Source organism: Pocillopora damicornis, chromosome 6 (assembly GCF_964200805.1).
Source record: "Pocillopora damicornis chromosome 6, jaPocDami1.2, whole genome shotgun sequence".
Taxonomy (NCBI): domain Eukaryota; kingdom Metazoa; phylum Cnidaria; class Anthozoa; order Scleractinia; family Pocilloporidae; genus Pocillopora; species Pocillopora damicornis.
In genome coordinates, this window is record NC_142675.1 from 10,108,657 (window position 1) to 10,128,995 (window position 20,339).

Consider the following 20,339-nt stretch of genomic DNA (forward strand, 5'->3'; position numbering starts at 1 on the left):
CATGTTCGTTTTTCATATTTGATCATAAAAGAAAGGACTGAAATAGTTAAAAAACTTTTAAAACCAAAGTACTGTTGTATTCAGCCTTCGAAAAAGGGCTTCACAGTAAACGCAGTAATCGCTATTTTGAGCTAAATCATGAATTGATCACATTGATCTCGCCTACCCAAATTTCCATGGACTTCTACCGGTTTTTCTCAATCTGAGTAATGTAATGATATGCGTTTATTTGCACTTCAGACAATCTGATTCCCTATTTATTCACATGATGCGAAATCATCTACCCTCCGTTAACATCTCTTTCAGTGTTTTCGTCAACCCTCGTTGTTCATCATAATTAATCATGAACGACAGCAATTCAACCTCAAAGTTTCCTAAACAACACTCCGACGATGGACTCAAGACCTTGAGCATAGCAATATTTCTGGCTAATGAACTCGTGTTTCTCTTGTTTTACCGATGTAGTCGTCTTCGCACCTCTTCTAACCATGTGCTTCTAGCCTGGCAATTTATGACTTCAGTACTGGCGTTATCGCTATTCCATACTTCATTGTCTATAATTTTGGCATTTTGCCGTCACAATTAAGTATTGGGGTACACATCTCGCATACATTACTAACTGCATCAGGTGCTTATCACATACTCTTTATTACTGGGCTCAAGTACATGGCAACGGTCAGTCCACTGAAACTCTATATGATGACTAAGAGCTTGGTTTTGAAAATTGTGCTCGGTGTTTGGATCACTTCGACTGCTTTTTCTATCTTCCTTTTGTTCTGTATGATGCTGAGGTATCTACGCGTTGGGACGTTATTTATATTGCAGTTTGCTCCTTTGCAGTTTCCCTTTTCCCGTACATATTTCTAATTTATGCATACATTGCCATGTTCAGTGCAATTTCTAAAAGGCAGCGAGCACCTTTGATTCAGAATAAGAACTCACGGGAACAGAAGAAAAGCGAAAGTGACAGGAAGTGTATCTTGGTTTTCGCAGCCATGGCGATCATATTTGCCTGCTGTTGGTTCCCTTATTTTATCGTCATGCTATTATTCCAAATAGGATTAAAAGATTTACATAGCGTCATTGAAGCTTTTGTGGTCATTCGATAATGGCCAACCCTCTTCTCTACACGTTTTTCAAACACGACTTCTGGTCCGCCTTTCAGAATCTGTTGCAAAACAAGGAAAACGTCCGTTCTTCTTCTCAAAAAGGTCAAACGGGTTCTCTTAATCTCACGAACCGATTAAGATCCAGATCAAGCATCAACAACAGAAGGTTGACGACTCTCGAAAAAGAAGGACAAGAACCAAGAATGATTCGCCATAGGAACATGACCTTTAGTGACGAGACATTCCATACAAGTTGTGTTTAACTGCTTGCAGGGAATGAAAAAAGAACGCAGACTTGGTACCTCATTTATGAGTCAAGGGTTACTGCTGAATCGCCATTAAGAGCAGTTGTGTGGTTGAACTTATGCATGACCTTCATGTATAATACACGCACGAGACGGTTTGTTAGTCTCCATTTATACTCAAGAGTAGAGAGAGGCATTGTAAAAGGTTTTTCGCCCAGAAACACAGCACAAACGAATAAAAAAGCTGGACTGAGTCGTTTGAATATATTTAAGTTTATTAGGCCAATCACATTGAAGAGATGAAATTGTCGCGGTGAAAACAAGCTTCATCAATAGCAAGTACAAAATTTTTATCATTTATTTTGTGTAATATCATTATCAAGCGATTAATAATTCGATGAAGTATTGACGCTGCTATTGTGTTTTCAGATACATATGGTGTTTGCTAATTCAAGTACCTTACGACTTGTGTCAAAATGAACGTGTTAAAATTAATCATTTACGTATATAAAGTGTATGCTATGAAAAATGGTTAAATTTTAAGCTCTATAGAGCCCTTTCGATAAAAAAATCGTTGAAACAAAACCAAAGCCGTTCCGGATTACCCTCGATGGTCAATTAAAAACTTTTTAAGAAACACTCTCCTCTTATATAGGGCTCTTCAAAGCGAGGTCTCGTTCAAATTTGCTGCTTTATTGATTATCGCCATTAAGAGCAGTTGTGTGGTTGAACTTATACATGACTTTCATGCATAATACACGCGCGAGATGGTTTGTTAGTCTCCATTTATACCCAATGGGAAATGTGTCAACTTAACCTTTAGCAATTCTAGCCAACATATTTGATTGACGGAAGTCTAAGAAATACAACAGGAAGTTTTAAGCCATATTTTCAGGGTACAACGACAATTTTATCTAGGATGGAAGATGCCCATGGTTTGAATAGGTAAGTAATTTGTTCAATTTTAAAATGAGATAAAAAAGATAGTTTAAGACATATGATTCATTTTTAGTTATTCGACACATTGATACAAAAAGTGAATTCCAAATTTGAGAGTTCATAAGAAAATTTACCTTTTCACTTACGGTTCCAAAGATTGCAGGTACAATAATTTACATAGGTGAGATCAATGCTAAGATTACTAAGAAAGATTCGGTAAATACATTAGAGATTTTCAGTTTATTTTCAATTCATTTTCAATTTTTGCTGGATACTTCATTAGTATTGTAAAAAAAAATTTAGGTAACAGTTCCTTTTTTCCCCATGCATATGGAAATCACAGGTTGCAAAAAGGAAACTCAGTTTTTTCTGTGAGCTTGTACAAGCATGAATATTATAGCATTTTGTTTCTGAAATGGCTTGAGCAAGAAGCTCGTCTTTTAGATTCTGGCGGAAACTTTCTCGGCCAACGGCAAAGCAATATTTACATATATAAAAGGAACTTTCTTATCTTAGTGGGAAAACGAGACGAATGTCTTTTATACGGGAGCATTGATAAGACAAAGTTTCTTGTTGCTACCAAAACTTTTGGATTAGGTTAAGTTCACTTTCAGTCTGGAGGTTTCCAGTTTTTTATATTCCATAAAACACATTCATTACAAGTACGATTATTTCAAACTTTCTGGCTTTTTCCAATGTTTTCACTAGTCTTTTTGGTGACTTTGGTGTCTTATTAGCCAACTAGTTTAGTTTGAAGAAGTGAAATTAGCAGTGTTTTTTAAAAAGACAGGTTTGCATACGCGTCGCTTCACTGTAATGGTTTTTGAGAAAGCTTTCTCTTTCTGATGAATAATTTTGTTATGAGATAACTGAAGTAATAAAGACGCTAAGGACAGAATTTGTGGGATATTACTCAGAAACCTTCATTATTCACACTTCTAACCTTTAATAGTATCAACTAGGTATGCCGATCTGACTTGTAAAACCATACATAGTTTTAACCAATATGATATCGATTCAGATAGACTGTTGTTATTAAACGACTTAAAAATATACTCCCGCAGGAAATTCACCACCATGATTGAAGGAAAAGGGTATTGACTTAATGTTTGTCGTCCTAAGACAATTAAATAATTAGTTTGGTCTTCAAATTCAACTGATTTCATCGATTTCAGTCGCCTGTTCAAACATAAACAATGTAGGTGAAAAAGAAAAAACCTGTCTCAAAGAGACATTCAAAATTCTTATTTAAAAATTTTGATAACATCAACCATGTATTTCACTCTGAACAGTAAAAATCATACGCATGAATGTATTTATTTAATTTTTTTATTAACAAGGAAGTTATCAATTCTGGCAAACTGTTCCTTATGATCAAATGAGATAAAGTATGCATTTGACCATCTGCTACATTCAGACCTTTCTACCATTTATTTTCCGAACAGTTTAAACAAATTAAAAGTGTTCCCGTCCACTTCACCCGATTGTTCATACAAAAACGACGCGACGAGAAAAAAAAAACGTTGCGAAAAAACCTACCTTTATTTGTAAGACAGGATAACCTACCTCTAGGATTGATAGACATTTTGTGCATTTTTACTGGTTTATGTTCAAGTGATGACACTCGTTGCATATCCTTATCTGCCCCTCAAATAGCTCAAATTTTCAAATTTCTACTCGGGTAGTAAATTAAGTATCTTCCTTACGATTGGTCGTCGGCATGATAAGTCGTCTTACCATATTTCTCACTCAGATCAAATATTGACACTTCCTTTAAATTGAGGAAGTCGAAGCTCTTTTTTTTACCTTTCATCTAAATTCTTTATTACACGGTAAGTCACAAGGTAAGTTGATTCTATAAATTTTCTTTCGAAGCGTCAAATTGACATCAATTTGAAGCAATTATGAGAAAGTTCCGAGATTTCATTTCTATCAAGAGCTCCGCGCGTGTTTTGGTGAAAAACAACGTCAAAGCAATAAAGAAAGTGATTTAGACATGTTTGCGACGAAAAGCTTCAAATATAACTTGCTCCAATAGCTACATTTTTTTTTTGGAAATGGTTTTTGCACATAAAATTGATTCAACAGAATTGGTATTACATACAACATGTTATGTTCTGGGAAGTCTCATAAAGACGAAACTATCTCCGTCATGGAGAACTTAAAGACGCTCTAGAGGGTTAAAAAGCTAAAAGCCATCAAAGGGCGATAAGCAAGGTTCGGACCATCGTTTTTTGTAGTAAATGTTATCAATAGAATTTTTGTTACTGAGCTGAGGCTCCACGATGGGAGGCGCTCACCAGTGATAATGTAGCTTTGCCTTTGATTTTCTTCAATTTGCTCCGGTAAAATCTCTAAAAATTTTCACAATTTGTGAAATTTGTCTTGCCGATCATTTAAAAGCCGAAAACAATTGGGGTTGCAGAGGCAGTTTCCTCGCCATTTGCAATTTCGTGTTCTATCCCTCTATCTTAAATTTGGTCTTAGGAATTTTTTGAAAACAGACAGTATGAAGGGCACAAGTATGTTTAACAATCTAGCAAATTTTAGGAAATTCCTCATAAAGGAGACGCGATAAATATTGCTTGGAAGATCCGTATTTGTTTGTTGCGAAACATTACGTTATGGAATAGGACTTTGCCAAGAATCTGTATCTGAGCATGCGTTAACTTTCAATTCTGTCGCCTTTTGGAAATCTTTCCCGCAGTGTTTTCTTTCGGTTGACCTCTTTTTCAGGCGTAGAAGACCTATGAATATTACGGATACAGTTGCTGAAAACCTTAGATTCCATAACATAAAAACTGTATTGTGTTACACTTCCTTAACACACCCCTTTAGATAATAATCGTGCGATCGTATGGAGCCGCCCCGTTTGTTTTGCACGTTGACACTTTTATACTTGCGCTATGTTCGCACCCAGATGTCGCGCGGTACAAAAACCCTATGGAGCCTTCTTAAGTCGAATTTCCAACTCTCAGGCGCCAGTTATTTCTTCTCTATCGGACATTTATTTCCAGAACAACTCATTTTTAAAGTCCATGAATATTAGCTGACTATAATACAAACTTCCCGAAGGCAGAAAGGTCTTGAACAGTTCTTAAGGCAAGGTAATGAACTTTATTTTTCGTTCTCAGTTTTGATCATGACTTGACAGTTTCAACTGTTACAACCCAACAATGATTAAAACAATATTATTTCGTAATCTAGAAGGTAGCGAATCTTAGGGAAGAAAAACATGAAGTTAATTTATTTCAGAGCAGCATTTATACGCCGAAACCGTGATTTTCATATCTGCGATTGAAAAGTTCATGTCGAATTTTGACACTGAGATTTCAAAGAGTAAGCTAATCATTCCAAAACTGTGTTGAAATTGGTCAAAATTTGCAGTTTGCCAGTGACAAAGCTATGCTTTGCTCCACTTTTCCAACTGATATCGAAACGGTAAATAATTAGGAAATTAGGAGAAAATTTTCAAACCAAAATCCCATATTACACGCCACGGCATTATTAAGATCTATTCACTTCTCAGCAGCCGAAGAGACAAAATTGCGCATCAAGAGTTTATTTTTTTTAATATACCACTCTTCGGTTCATTGACAGAAATAAACTACTTTTTTGTTTTCTAAATGGTATAAACTAAAAAAAAAAATAACCTACTTCAACATCGATAAAAGTGTAGGATATTCATCTCGCCGCTTTACAGCTCGGTAAATATCCGTATCTACTCACCTCCACCTCGGTAAATGATTGTGAAACAGTGGAGATGATCACTATATGGTTTTTAGAGCGTATTTCTTTAACTTCGTTGGGCAATTTGAGATTTTCTTCACACGTTTTTCAAACGCGACTTCTGTTCCGTCCTCCAGAATCTATTGCAAACAAGGAAGACGTCCGTCCTTCTTCTCAAAAAGGTCAAACGGGGTCTCTTAATCTCACGATCCGATTAAGATCAAGATCAAGCGTCAACAGCAAAAGAAGATGGACAAGAGTCAACCTAACCTTTTGTAACGAGACGTTCCATACAATTAGTATTTAACGGCTTGCGGGGAATAAAAGAAGAACACAGACTTGGTGCCACATTTACGAGTCAAAGGATCCCGCTGAATCGCCATTAAGACAGTTGTGTGATTGAACTGAAACATAACTTTCACTTATTACAAACGCGCGAGGTGGTTTGTCAGTCTCCATTTATACTCAAGGACAGAGAGAGGCATTGTAAAAGGTTTTTCGCCCAGAGACACAGCACAAACAAATAATTAATGACATCCACGCGTTCTGTCCGATGTAGTAATATGTATTTTTGCGTAATTATTTCTCGGATTGTTGTAGTAGTTTTGAAATGATAAGTAGTACTTTTGCGCTTCTGGATTATAAAGGGGAGTAGCAATCGTTAGGTATCAAGAGATAATGTTAGATATCATTCACGGAAGTCAAAAAAACGTGTCTAGCACATGAAGTGGTGGCTATCAAGTCAAAGAGGAAGTATGCTGCAGAAACCTTTTCCGTATCTCTGCAAATTAGAATCCACTTATGTCATTATTACACTGATTGAGGTTTGAGATTCCAAAGAGTAACCTGGTCTTTGGACAGCTGTCTTCGTACATTGTATGTGCTCAAGAATTCGACGATAAACGCCGCCATTTTGAATCGTGCTGTGCAGCCTAGCTGTTTTATCGTGACGTAACTGAGTCTCGCCCCGAATGTTTTCTCTGTTTGAATAATTTAGAGATCGAAACTGGACTCTAGTTTCTCTTCAGAAACTTTACTCATGGCGCGCGGTAAATCTTTAGGAGCACTTTCTAAAAGGGGAGAGAAAAGGCTTTGTCTTTCTAATTATCCTTTCTTAGCTATTTTTAACGATAAGTAAAGTACTGATTTTTTTTTCTGGAAAGAGCATATCAACAAAAGCAAAGGTACATAAAAGAACTTAATGAAAATGAGAAGGTATACACCGATATCACGCACCGCCATTTTTGATCGAGTGCCGCACCAAAACGAGGGTGGACGGGCATGCGGTCATTTGGAGGGTTGCGTTACATGGAGTTTGAGTGGAAATAACTCGCAAATATGGCTCACGATCATTGCTGTGTAAATTACTGTACGAACGACAAACGAAACGAAAGTGGTCAGAATTTGTCGTTTTTCAACTTTCCTAAAAATTCTTCACAGAGATCGAAGTGGATTGCCGCGATAAAGCGAGATGAAGGGACGCTTTTTCAGGTGAGTGTCGAGTCGTGACTACAGCGAGCTGTCAAACGCACGTGTGCACTTTTGATATATATGTTCGGGAAGTTTTTCGATTTAAGACTCAGTTAGTTCCCGTCTTACTTGCTTCTTACACGTGAATTGCGTACTCGATTCATATCCAGAGGAACTATAGACTCATTACATTAGATTTTGGTCGATTTTGGCCGAAACTGTCAAACGCACATGGCACCGGTTTGTTTGTTTTCATTGACTCGAATATGATTATTAATATTCCATGAGATTCTCCCTTGTTATCAGCGATTTAATTCAGAGTGTTAAGCTCGTTTCCTAGATCAAGAAAGGCTCTACTCTAGTGTGTTCTGCTCACTTCAAGCCAAGCGATATGTTTAAAACTATAACAGGGCTTATACGTCTGAAACCAGGAGTTGTGCCTTCGCAGTTTCAATGGACAAAGTCCAGCCAAGACCGCCCACAAAATAAACTACAAGAGTTAAAAACTATGGCAGAACAGCAAGAACAAGAGGAGCGACGACAATCTTTTGTCGATTCATTCCAGCAGGATGTCAAAATGGAGGAAGGGGAGACTGCATCAGGAGGCCAGGGAGCCAGTGCTAGTAATGAGCAAATGGAAGAAATGGCTACGGAAAACGAAAACATAGAACCCGCCGAATTGAGTGCAGTGGAACAAATTGAAATCCTTAAAGCACAAATCAGTGATTTAGAGCAACAGGTGGAAGATCTAAAAGGGACCAGGTTTGGAGCTGAAAACATTTCCAAAGATTCTGAATTGCTGACATTTTACACAGGCTTTGTATCAAAGGAACGATTTGATAGCTTTTATAGCTGGGTTTAACCTTATGCTAAAACCATGATAAAATGGTCCCAGATTCAGCGTGAACGAGGCAAAGAAAACTACAAGCGGAGGCGCAGCAGTGGCAATTTTGCATTGTCACTCTATGACCAACTGTTTTTATTTATGATCAGACTAAGGTTGGGATTGCTGGAGACAGACTTAGGAGTAAGATTCAATATTAGCACAAGTACTGTCAGCAGAATCATTTTAACTTGGGCAAATTTTCTGTATACAATGCTTGGCCAGGTGCCAATTTGGTCCACAACTGCTCAGATAAAAAATAGTATGCCTCAGTGCTTCAAAACCACATACCCTAAAACAAGGGTTATCCTAGACTGCACTGAGATCAAAGTCCAAAGGCCTAGCTCTAAGGTTCTGAACTCAGAATTTTACTCTGCATACAAGTCGCATACCACCCTTAAATGCCTCGTGGGAATAGCTCCTCATGGTGCAGTAACATTTGTAAGTTCTTTATATCAGGGAAGTACATCAGACAAAGAGATAACAAGGCGTAGTGGAATTTTGTCACTTATCGAAGAAGGAAACGAGGTCATGACAGATAAGGGTTTTCTGATTCAAGATTTATTACAACCCCAAAAAGCTACATTGACAATCCCTCCTTTCCTGTCTAAGACAGTCTTTGCAGTTCACCTCAAAAGAAGTAACAGAAACACAACAAATTGCCCGCCTCCGTATTCACGTCGAGCGAGCAATCAGACGAATCAAAGAATACCAAATTTTTGAAAAAGTTTTGCCACTTTCGTTGGCTGGTTCAGTAAACCAAATATGGACAATTTGCTGCCTTCTTACAAACTTTAGAGGGCCACTATATTGAAACTATAACTTGCCTGTTAGTATTGTGTAGTTCCATTACATTTGCTTACCCCCCCAAGAAGATTTTTCTTACCCCCCCCCCCCCATCTCCCAGCATCTGGAAATGCAATTAACCTTCAAATGTTTCTTTAATGTTTTCCTGCTGTCCTTTGAGGAACGTGCCATGTTTGTGGTAGACTTGTTTTTGACATGGCAGTAGGTACACTTTTTAAGCCCAGTTTTCTATAATGCTCAAGGAGGTAAACCAGCCCTATTGCATGGTTACAGAGCCCTGCACCTGCTTCACAGTTGCAGGAGGTACTGGTTATTTTAACTTCGGGAGTCCTTGATATCTCAACCTAAAAAAAATTAAATGGATAAATATCTGCTGTGAATGTGTGTGTGTATGTTTTAAGAATTAACTCGTATGAAAATTACATCAAGCAAAGTTCGAGCTGAGACAAAACTTAAGTATTATAAATAAGCTTACCTGTAACCTCCATGGCTCTTCATTTTTTCTCTGTGATTTGTAGCTTCGAGCTCTAACAATTACTTCTGTATCCTGAGTTTTTACTGAAAGCAAAGTGCGAATATGGAAGTTTAATACACTATAGATTTTGCAAAAGAGATTTCGAATGGCGAATCGTGCAATAAACGAAAAAAAAGCACCATCTAAGATGCTTAAAGAAGCATGCGTAGCGTGAAATCACACCAGTGTTGCAGTTAAATTTGAGACTGAAAGGAAACTTTTACTTTCGACATCGAAGATATACCCTTCGCAGAAGTTACTATAACCACGAGTTACCACCTTCTTCGGGACTTCTCCATCGGTCTCAAGCCATGTCTCGATAAAAGAGGCGTCAAAAAACGGAACATTGCGGAGAGATTTCGACCACGCAGCAGAAAATCCACCTTCAGCCATATTGGCTAAACAAGCATGTCGTCCAGGATGCCCGTCCAGCCTCGTTTTGGTGCGGCCCTCGATCCAAGATGGCGGTGCGTGATATTGGAGTATTGAAAAACTCTGGATTTTAGTCAATTTTTGAGTCTCGAGTTCTTAGCAGTTTTTTTCATTAAAATGGGCCCACAAGGATGAAGAGCTGTCAAAGAATAAACCAAACTTTATTGAAAACAAGACAAATATATCCGTAGTGTATATATTTATGTATTCTTCAGTTAAGGTAGAAACTTTAATTTTAATACGCGTCATTTTAATATTTCTTTTTGTTTTGTTTTAAAATGCGAGGCGATCAATGCCGTCAACTGAGAAGGAGTCGACTTAACCTTTAATAATTCTCGCCGACATATTTGATTAACGGAGGTCTAGAAAATGCAACAGGAAGCTGAAAGCCATATTTTTTAGGGTACAACGACAATCTAATCCAGGATGGAAGATGCCCATGGTTTGAATTATAGGTAAATAATTTTCTCAATTTCAAGATGAAATCAGAGATAGTTTAAGACGTATTCATTTTCAGTTGGTCGACACTTTGTACAAAAAGTAAATTAGAAATTTGAGAGGTCAAAAGTTAATTTCCCTTTTCACTCACGGTTCCAAAGATTGTATGTACAAATGATTTACATAGGTGAGATCAAAGCCAAAATTTTATGAAAAAAATTTGGTAAATGCATTAAAGGTTTGAGTTCATTTTCAAATTTTTGGGTAACAGTTCCTTTTTTTCCTGTGTATATGGAAAGCGTAGGATGCAAAAAGGGAGTTTTTTCTGTGAGCTTGTACAAGTATGAAGATTGTAGCTTTTTTTTTTCCTGAAATGGCTTGAGCAAGAAGCTCATCTTTTGCGTTCCCGCCAGAATACAAAAGATGAGGAACTTTCTTATCATGGTGGGAAAACGAGGCTAATGTCTTTATCCGGGAGCATTAATAAGACAAAGTTCTTGTTGCCACCAAAATGTTTGGATTAGGTAAACTTCACTTTCAGTCTCCGGAGGTTTGCAATTTATGATGGTCCAAAGAACAAATTCATTACATGCGCGATTATTTCAAACATTCAGTTTTTTTCTAATGTTTCTGCCAGTATTTTTGGTGACTTTGGTGTTCTTTTGGCCAGTAAGTTTTAGTTTCAACACTAGTTTTTTAAAAGACAGGTTTGCATAAATGTCGCTTCGCTTTAATGGTTTTTGAAAGTTTTCTCTTTCTGATAAATAATTTTGCAATCAGATAAAGTAAATAAAGACCCCGGGAGCAGAATCTGTGGGATATTACCTAGAAATCTGTATTATTCACACTTCTAAGCTTTGATAGTATCAGCTAAGTATGCCGATCTGATTAGTAGTCATACATAGTTTTTATATTCCGACTAATATGATATCGATTCTGACAAACTGTTATTATAAACCGAGGTAAAGAAATGTTTTCCTACAGGAAAACTTACCACCATGATGGAAAATGGTATTGACTTAATTTATGTCATCCTAAGGCAATTTAATTATTAGTTTTGCCTCTAAATTTTACTTATTTGATCGACTTCAGTCGACTGTTCAAACATAGACGACGCAAGTGAATAAAAATATCCTTTCTCACTTTGTGTCCCCCCTGTATAGCACGATCAAAGAGACATTATTCAAAATTTTTGTTTAAAAGTCTTGATAACGTCAACCAGGTATATCACTCTGAACAGTAAAAACACACATGTATGTATCTATTTCCATTTTTTATTATCAAGGAATTTATCGAAGTGCAAACGGTAAACTGTTCCTTATGATCAAATGTGGCAATGTACTTTGAGTTAAAAATTTATCTCTAATGATGCAGGGAAATTATTATATTAATTTAACCATCTGCTATATTCAGACCTTTCCACCATTTATTTTCCGAGCATTTTAAATAAATTAAAACTGTTCCTGTCCCCTTCTTCTGATTGTTCAAACAAAAACCACGTTACGAGAAAAAAAAAACGTTTCGAAAAAAGCTATCTTGCTTTCTACGACAGGATAACTTATCTCTAGGATTGACAGACGTTATATTTTTATTGGTTTATGTTCAAGTGATGTCACACGTTGCATTTCCTTGTCTGCCCTCTCAAATGGCTGAGTAATTTTCTATTGAATTTTAGTCTGTTAGTAATTTAAGTATCTTCTCTACGATTGCTCGTCCGAATGATAAGTCATCTTACCATACTTCTCACTCAGATCGAATATTGACATTTCCTTGAAATTGAGGAAGTCGAGGCTATTTTGCTTTTTTTTTTTCTGTGCATCTCACTCAGCTCTTTACTACATGGTAAGTAGTAGCAAGGTAAGTTGATTCTATAGCTTTTCTTTTGAAGCCTCAAAATTGACATTATTTCAAAGCAATTATGAGAAAGTTCCGAAATTTCATTTCTATCAAGAGCTCCGTTATTGTTTTGGTGGAAAACAATGTCACAGCAATGAGGAAAGTAATTTAGCCATGGTTGCGACGAAAAGCTTTAAATGTTACTTGCTCCAATAGCTACATTGTTTTTTCATTGTTAGGAATGGCTATGCACCTAAAATCGATTCAACGGAACACGTTATGTCCGATGAAATCTCATAAAGATGAAACTATCTCCGTCGTGGAGAACTTGAGGAGGCTCAATAGGGTTTTTGCTCAATGTTTGCTCGCGCATCAGGGTAATGTTTAGGTTATTTTTTTCATTTCACGGTCACTTAAAGCCATCAAAAGGTTCGGACTTTCGTTTGCTGTAGTAAATATTATCAAAATGATTTTCGTTTCTAGGCTGAGGCTCCATGAAGGAAGATGCTTGCCAGTGTTAATTTGGCTTTGCTTTTAATTTTCTTCAATTTGCTCGGGTGAGACCTCTCAAAATGTTCACAATTTGTGCAATTTGTCAGGCAGTAGGAAGGAAAGAAATATGTTCAACGATCTAGCAAGTCTAAGGATATTCCACCGGAGGAAACGCAATAAATATTGCTCTAAAGATCCTTATTTTCTTTGTTGCAAAATATTGCGTAATGGAATAGAAGTTCGCGAAGATCTGTATCTGAGCGTGCGTACACTTTCGAAGCTGTCGCCTTTTGGCAATCTTTCCCATCGTGTTTACTGTTTGGCTGACTTATTTTTCACGCGTAGAAGGCCTATGAATATTACAGGTGTAGTTGCTGGAACACATAGATTCCATGACATAAAAACTGTATCGTGTTAAACTGTTTAAGCACACCTTTGAACATTGATCATGATTTGAAAGTTTCAACCGGTACAACCCAACAATGATTAAGACCATATTATCTCGTAACGAATATTGGGAAAGAAAAACATGAAGTTAATTTATTTCAAAGCAGCATGTGTACACCGAAACCACGTCATATCCGCGATTAAAAAGAGTTTTTACACTGAGATTTCAAAGAGTAAGCTAATCATACCAAAATTGTGTTGAAATCTGTCAAAATTTGCAGTTTGCGAGTGACAAAGCTAAGCTTTGCTCCTCTTTTCCAATTATAAATTATTCGGAGATTAGTAGAAAATTTTCAAACCAGAATCCCAAATTGCACCCCGCAGCAAATTTTCGTAAATATCTTTTCTTATAGTATGTACTACAGAGTACAGAATAATGAACATTGCGGCCACCAAAAACGCCAGACTACCGTCCAAATCTGGACAAGGAGATGGAATTAACGTACACTGATCCGAACCTAGAATCGGACCCAGAGGATAGCCCTCCAGCATCACAACTCGAGCCAAGGCATAAAGCTGAATTCGCCAAGCAACGCAGCAACGAAGATCTACACCTTCGAGAAGAAAGCCGTCAAAAAGAAAACCTTCCGAGGAATAGCCGATCCACGCGGCAGCCAAGGAAGAGGAAACATGAAGACACCATCAACGCTATCTAGTTCAAGAAGCAAAAAACTGAAACCTCCATTTTAAAACTGGAGAGACACTTACAACAAAAGACTTGCCCTAAGTCGCTTCAATACAAGGCGAAGGCAAACGTCACGCCTGACGAAACCTTTCGACAGAAAATAAGCGCTATTAAAAGTCACGCCGAAGAACAATACGTTAGCGCCCTAGTGCGCTTCCATTAGCGTAGACTTGTTAGTCACAAGAACAAACTTGAAAAGGCTAATATTGCCAAGTCTCGATCACAATACAATGTAAATACACGTGAAAGGTCACGTTCGCCCTTGAAGAACACTGTAAATACTGATGCCGACAGGATAGACAAAAAAGAAAATCAGCTTTCAGAGCTGAAAGATCTTATATGTACACGCTTTCAGAGTGATAATAAACATGTTGAAAAGTACAACATTATCATCTCTGAAAAATTAGTCCAAAAGATTCCAAAACGAAGCTATCCTCGACGTCAAAACTCACTACAAACCGACCGAGACCTTCCAATATACACACTATTCATCTTGCCACCCGCCAGGTGTTAAGAAAGGCTTTATTAAAGGAGAAGGTATCAGACTTCTAAGAACAAACTCCTCTGAAAGAAATTTCCAGGAGGTCATGTGTAACTTCAAAACACGACTTGAAGCACGTGGTTACCCAAAAAGCCTAATTGAAAAAACGTTAACTGAGGTCTCGTTTGCCGCAAGGCAGTCGACACTTAAAAAACAAAGTCCATCAAAGGCTATAATGCAACCACAAAGAACAGCAACTGGTTATCGCATTGAGCCAGCCCGTTTGGTCGAATGTCTGCATTACCTTTACTATTGGCTTCCTAAAGAACAGTGGTGGCACCTTTATGGTGATGGCAGAAAGTATGGCAAGAAGGACACTGTTTTGATGGCTATTAGCAATGTAAACAATGAGCAGAAGTTAAATGGAATAAAATTCCAAAGCCCGAAAGAAATGTGGCCTATTCATATTTTTCATCACAAGGACAGCCGTCGAAACCTTGAGCTTAACATTGGAGATGGTCATGGTGGACCAGGTATATGCACACTTACATGTTAAACATTTATAATCCAATATTAACTTTTGATAAATTGACCAAATCACTGTTAAATTTTCCTAAAATTGAAATGAAATACTTATAAGCTGATCATTTGAACAATTCAAGAAAAATAACATGGTTCAACAAAATTGATTTCAGTCTTGTAACTTTTTGTGGTGCTTGAACTCTCTGAAATGGTACAAGAGGAATTGCAACATCTCTAAGGATAATTAGTGTTATTATAGATCATTTGTCCTTTAATATTGTAGGATACTTAAATGAATGGATTAAAGACAGTCAGAACCTGGGCCACCAGGTGTTCCTTGGTGCAGACTCTAAGTTCTTGGATGCTGTTGCTGATCCAGAGCTCAGCCCACTCTCCCAAGACAAGTGGAACCTATAGATGCAATGGTCAGCATCAGAAAAAGGAAAAGTAGATCCATCCACAGGACTAAGAACAGACCTCAACCTTTCATTTGACCGTCCTCTTCCCAAGTCGCTGCTTCCTGCTCTTACTGGTGATCATATCCTTATGTGTATTGACCATGGCTTCACCAGAGTTGCAGAAAATCTAATAATGAAGGTTGTCCGGACATGTCTTGATCTGGAGTCAAGGTTGGTGTATTAGTTAACATGTGCTGTTTGGGCAGTCTGCGTTCATGATTAAAACCTTAAAAAAGTTTCGATCGACTGTAGATCATGTTCATTTGTATACGCTGTGTTGTCTCACATGTCCCTGCTTTTAAATATTGAAAATTATTATTGTCACCTTTTTCTATAGGTATGGTAGAGAGCGAAGGAATGCTGCATTGGCACATCTTACTGCTAACATAAATGCAAGAGATGTCAGAGGAGGTCATTTTGAACTTCCAATTGATCCAAAAGGTCACCTAGGTGACCTCAGCCTCAATAAGTCCCAAGCCTACACCATCCTAGCTCCCTCAGAGGACTTCAAAGACAAACATTACAATCACATCTTGGATAATGTAAGTTCTGGTGTTTACTTAAATCCTCAAACCTGACCAGTTAAGTTACGCAGTTATAACAAGTAACATAATTACTACAAAACACATGCTGTACATGTACATGTATACCCTTAGTGACTACTTAAAATAGTTTTCCAATTATATCTCTCAGTGATGAAGCTCCTGTATTATATTCATAGGTTCTTCCAAGTTGTGAACTACAGCAGATGTTGTCCCCAAAGCTTGCTGAGGCCCTTGGAATGACATCACAAAAGATTAACGACATTAACTGTGTGAAGTTTATTTGGTGGCATTTCTATCAGATGTATAGGATACTGAGGAAAGATACAGCTCAACTAAAGCCAGGGCATCCAAGTAGTTCAACAAATGTTGAAGACTATGAATTTGGATTACACGACTCTGAAATTTCCAGATATGTTTACCATGCCAATATGTTCCATGCTTTGATGATCTTCCGTTATGGCTGCAAAGAAGTAACTCCCCACATGATGAAATTTGTGGATGTTGTCCCAAAACATCTCTGCAGCACCCCATTCAAGTCACTCATGCGTGTAGCAACTGAGGGTGGAGAACGGACTCATTACATGCATATTTGTTTTTATTATCAGGTATGTAAAACCAACACTTACAAATGACTACTAGTATTGACAAGTGTAGGGTCTAGTTCCTTACTATCATATTCTTGACAAAATCTTTCTCTTTGCTTCCAGCATTCAACACGAGATGGTGGCCTTCACAAGCCTGACACAATTCTTATGCTGTTGTTTTGGTCATACCGAAACTTGAGGGAGAGAATAAATGACTGCCCTGAACAGATTAGGACTGACTTTGAGCATTATGCACAACAACATGTTGCAGCATATACAATTCAGAAGTGGTAAGTGTCTATAATAAGATAAAAACACCATCCAATTTTCTATATTTAATTACTTTCATAGTTAAAACCAATTTTCCCTAACTCAAAGTCAAACCACAATTACAAAATTACAGTATATATGTATATATATATATATATATATGTATATATATATATATATACAGTATATATGTATATATATATATACAGTATATATGTATATATATATACAGTATATATATATTACAGTATATATATATATACAGTATATATGTATATATATATATATATATATATATATATATATATTTTTTTTTTTTAATTACAGGTGGAAGATTGTCCATACCAGACCAAATCCTCCATTGGCTGTGTCTGGTGCAAGTGTGGTTAGGCAATTGCTGCCACTTAAGAGGATGGACTTTGTTTTAGTTGGAAGGATGCCTGGTAGGTGAACATTTCTAAAATGTCTAAACATTCAGAAATATTAAAAGAGTTCTGATTAACAAGAAAAAAATATATACATAAAATAACAATTTTACAAATATCTCTAGACCCCCTACAATAATAATATTAATCACATGTCATATCTTTTTTTTTTAAGTTTTTGCATAAACAAGAACAGCAAAATGTTCTATATATTTGATTTTATGTTAATTATGTATTTGTATGTGTGGTTTTAGGATCAACACAGAAGAAATTTAAAGAGAAAGTAGAAAAAAATGGTGGAAGAGTTATTTCAATGCCAAAAGAGAACCTACCGCATAAAAGATGTTATCTAGTGTGTTCAGAAGATGAGGTCATTCATTGAGTGGGCCGTAAAAGAAAGAATTCCACCCAATGTCGAAGAGCATGCAGTAGACCTGACTCCTCTGGCAGCTTTGTCGACAGGCACATGTGGTGCAATGCAGCAGTCTGTAGAACGGTTACGATTTAGGTAATGCTTTATTTCATGATCAGAATCTAATTTCTTGTCGTAACATCATACATGGTTACAAACATTTGATAAATGATCAGAATAATGCTAAGATATAATCAAGCATACAGGTCATGATCACAGTCTAATGTCATATTATCACTTCCTGAGAACAGAGAAAAAATATCTGACATTTGATTGCACTGTTTCAGTAAAGAGATTACTGGTTTTGCTGCCCTGAAGAGAACAATAAGAGAAGTGGAAAAGGGCCCAGTTGATGAGAGTGGAAACAAATCTCAGATTAGAGTTCACAAGAAGAAAAAAGACGCAATGGTTTCCCCCAAAAAGCCACCAAATGGTTGGACAGCATTTCTCAATGAGAAATTAAAAGAGGTTAGTTGAATTAACTTTTTATGTAAATTTCGACTGATAAGCTGAAATAATGTCTGATGCTTTTACTTTAATTGCTTCTAGAGAGTGCAAAATAATCAGAGTCCTGGACGAACAGAAAGGATGACGTTCCTCAAATCAATTCAAAGTATGGCACAGGACTGGAGACAACTTTCTGACCTGGAGAAGAGAGACTATAAACAGAAAGCCATTGACCTCCATTTGTCAAGGAAAGAAGCAAGACATCAAATTCGTGAGGAAACAAAAGAGAATCGCCAGAGAGAACAGCTCAGGGAAAAGGCATATAAAACTTTCGCTAGTATGAAAATTAATGATAAGCGAACTGTAAATAGGACAGCTTAAATCGTCTGAAAAAGCAAAACGATGGTTGGAGATGTAAGAAAAATAATAAACATTTTTTTGTTTGTTCAAAGGTTGTGTCAATAAGTTAAACAACATTGCGGACATTGATTGCAATTCCTCGTTATACGAACAAACTAATATGCTTCGTACAGTCAGTCACGGACTTTGGAGAAATGGAAATTATCAAGCGTGTTCTGTTTTGCTTTTTTAATTGGCGATGATGTTGGCATTTTAGGGAGAGGGTAAATGTTTTGTTCGGTTGGTCATGACTTTTATTGCATTTGGTGGCTTTTAAAAAAGCCGTTTGTGAGGCAAACTAAGATAATTTACCAATTGCTCATCAATCAGCAACAGTCAGCAGCAGTGTCTTGGCGGTAGCTGTGTTGGCGAAACGAACTGGTGGACTCTGCGAACTTAATCTTCACGAGGAGGGATCGCGACGGCAGGTCCAGGGCAAACTCTGCAAAGGTTGCGTAGAAGTATCGGTCGTCTTGTTTAAGCTTAACGTCCCATTTTTCACCAAGCAGGGGATCGAGATCGTCGAGTCGATTCTTCGATTTCTCCACCTTGAAATTGTTTTCAACCGCTAACCCAAGTAATTCAAGATCGTGGCGGAGATCAGCTGGGCCCATTTTGATGACGAAGGTGCGAGCTGCCTTTGAAGACATTCCTCTGTAGATCTCGCAGCGAAGCTTGGCTGCCAAGTCGTACCGCCGAACTTGAAGCTGATAGGCGCGGTTGGCCATGTGTAGCTGCAGGGACTGGTACAGCCGCAGGATGGCTCCTTGTCGGACTTCTAAGACCACTTTCTTTAACTGAGACGAAAGTTTAGTGTCCTGAAGTGTGTGTACCGCGGATGCCGGGCAGGTCAACCTGAAGTTTGCTAGCGGGCGAACGGCGACACCATCTGACAGCTGGCACTTCTGAGCATTAATAAGAACCTCTAAGCCGGACTCGTCTTGGTAGAGCTCCAGGACAATGAAGACGACGTCTGCACTGTTCGGGGTGAGGCTCACGAGATCTCCGCAGCTGATTTTGACACCATCAAGGCGAACTATCGTCGCGAACTGCGGGGCTATGGCTGACTGGACACTGACAGGCGCCGATACGGGAGGTGGTGGTGATGTTGCTGGTGCTGCTTGGGGCAAAGCTGCTGGTCTTCTCCTCTTGACAGTATCAGGAGTGGGTTCTGGCGGTGGTAGTACATCGCGGAAAGAAGCAATGATTTCTTCGTTCCCGCACTCCACTGTCACGAGTTCTAGAAAAGGATCCACCACTCTGACCGCGGCCGGTTTTCTGATGCCCTCGATGCTGATGAAAACTTCGTCGCCTGGCAGCAACTTGTTGAAATTCACGCTGGGTCTCCAACGCTTTCTGGAGCAAACGTCAATCAGTGTACAGGGGCGAAGACAGTCGGCGCTGAGAACTGTGTCAAACTGTCGGCTCCAACCATCGAAGGTAACCTTGTACCTGTCGCCTTTTTGACTTAAGATGGTGCATATATACCATCGACCGTCATGAAGACCTTCGTATTTTTTTCCGATTTCATAAGCCATAGTTTACGTCGTCGTGTACACGCGATTAATGAGCGAGATAAATAAACGAACCAAGATTTCTACTTGTTTATCTGTCGCTATGGCTACCAAACAACGATTGTAAAGGATCCCGGAACGAGGTTGCTCATTGGCTTGTTTTGGTCACGTGTGCAAACGAAGTGTTGCTATGGTAAAGTTGAGTTGGAAGTGAGCGTGCACCTACGTGGAGCGGGAATCTACAACGTATACTTAA

The 20,339-nt window shown here is 38.0% G+C and overlaps 1 protein-coding gene, 1 non-coding gene and 1 pseudogene across 2 annotated transcripts; all 3 read left to right on the forward strand.

Moving 5' to 3' along the window:
- The first annotated feature begins 343 nt into the window (after positions 1-343).
- LOC149043864 (somatostatin receptor type 1-like) lies at positions 344-1,494 on the forward strand (annotated as a pseudogene).
- Positions 1,495-7,259: 5,765 nt separating this feature from the next.
- On the forward strand, positions 7,260-8,354 carry LOC149043865 (uncharacterized). Its single transcript, XM_089210797.1, has 2 exons — positions 7,260-7,513; positions 7,833-8,354. The coding sequence occupies exons 1-2, from the start codon at positions 7,361-7,363 to the stop codon at positions 8,352-8,354; spliced, it is 675 nt and encodes a 224-aa protein (XP_089066923.1). The 5' UTR covers positions 7,260-7,360.
- Positions 8,355-14,727: 6,373 nt separating this feature from the next.
- LOC113666163 (uncharacterized) lies at positions 14,728-17,708 on the forward strand. Its single transcript, XR_016187539.1, has 7 exons — positions 14,728-15,040; positions 15,313-15,658; positions 15,825-16,029; positions 16,209-16,637; positions 16,740-16,906; positions 17,214-17,329; positions 17,566-17,708. It is a non-coding gene; the product is annotated as an uncharacterized LOC113666163 (transcript).
- Positions 17,709-20,339: the final 2,631 nt, after the last annotated feature.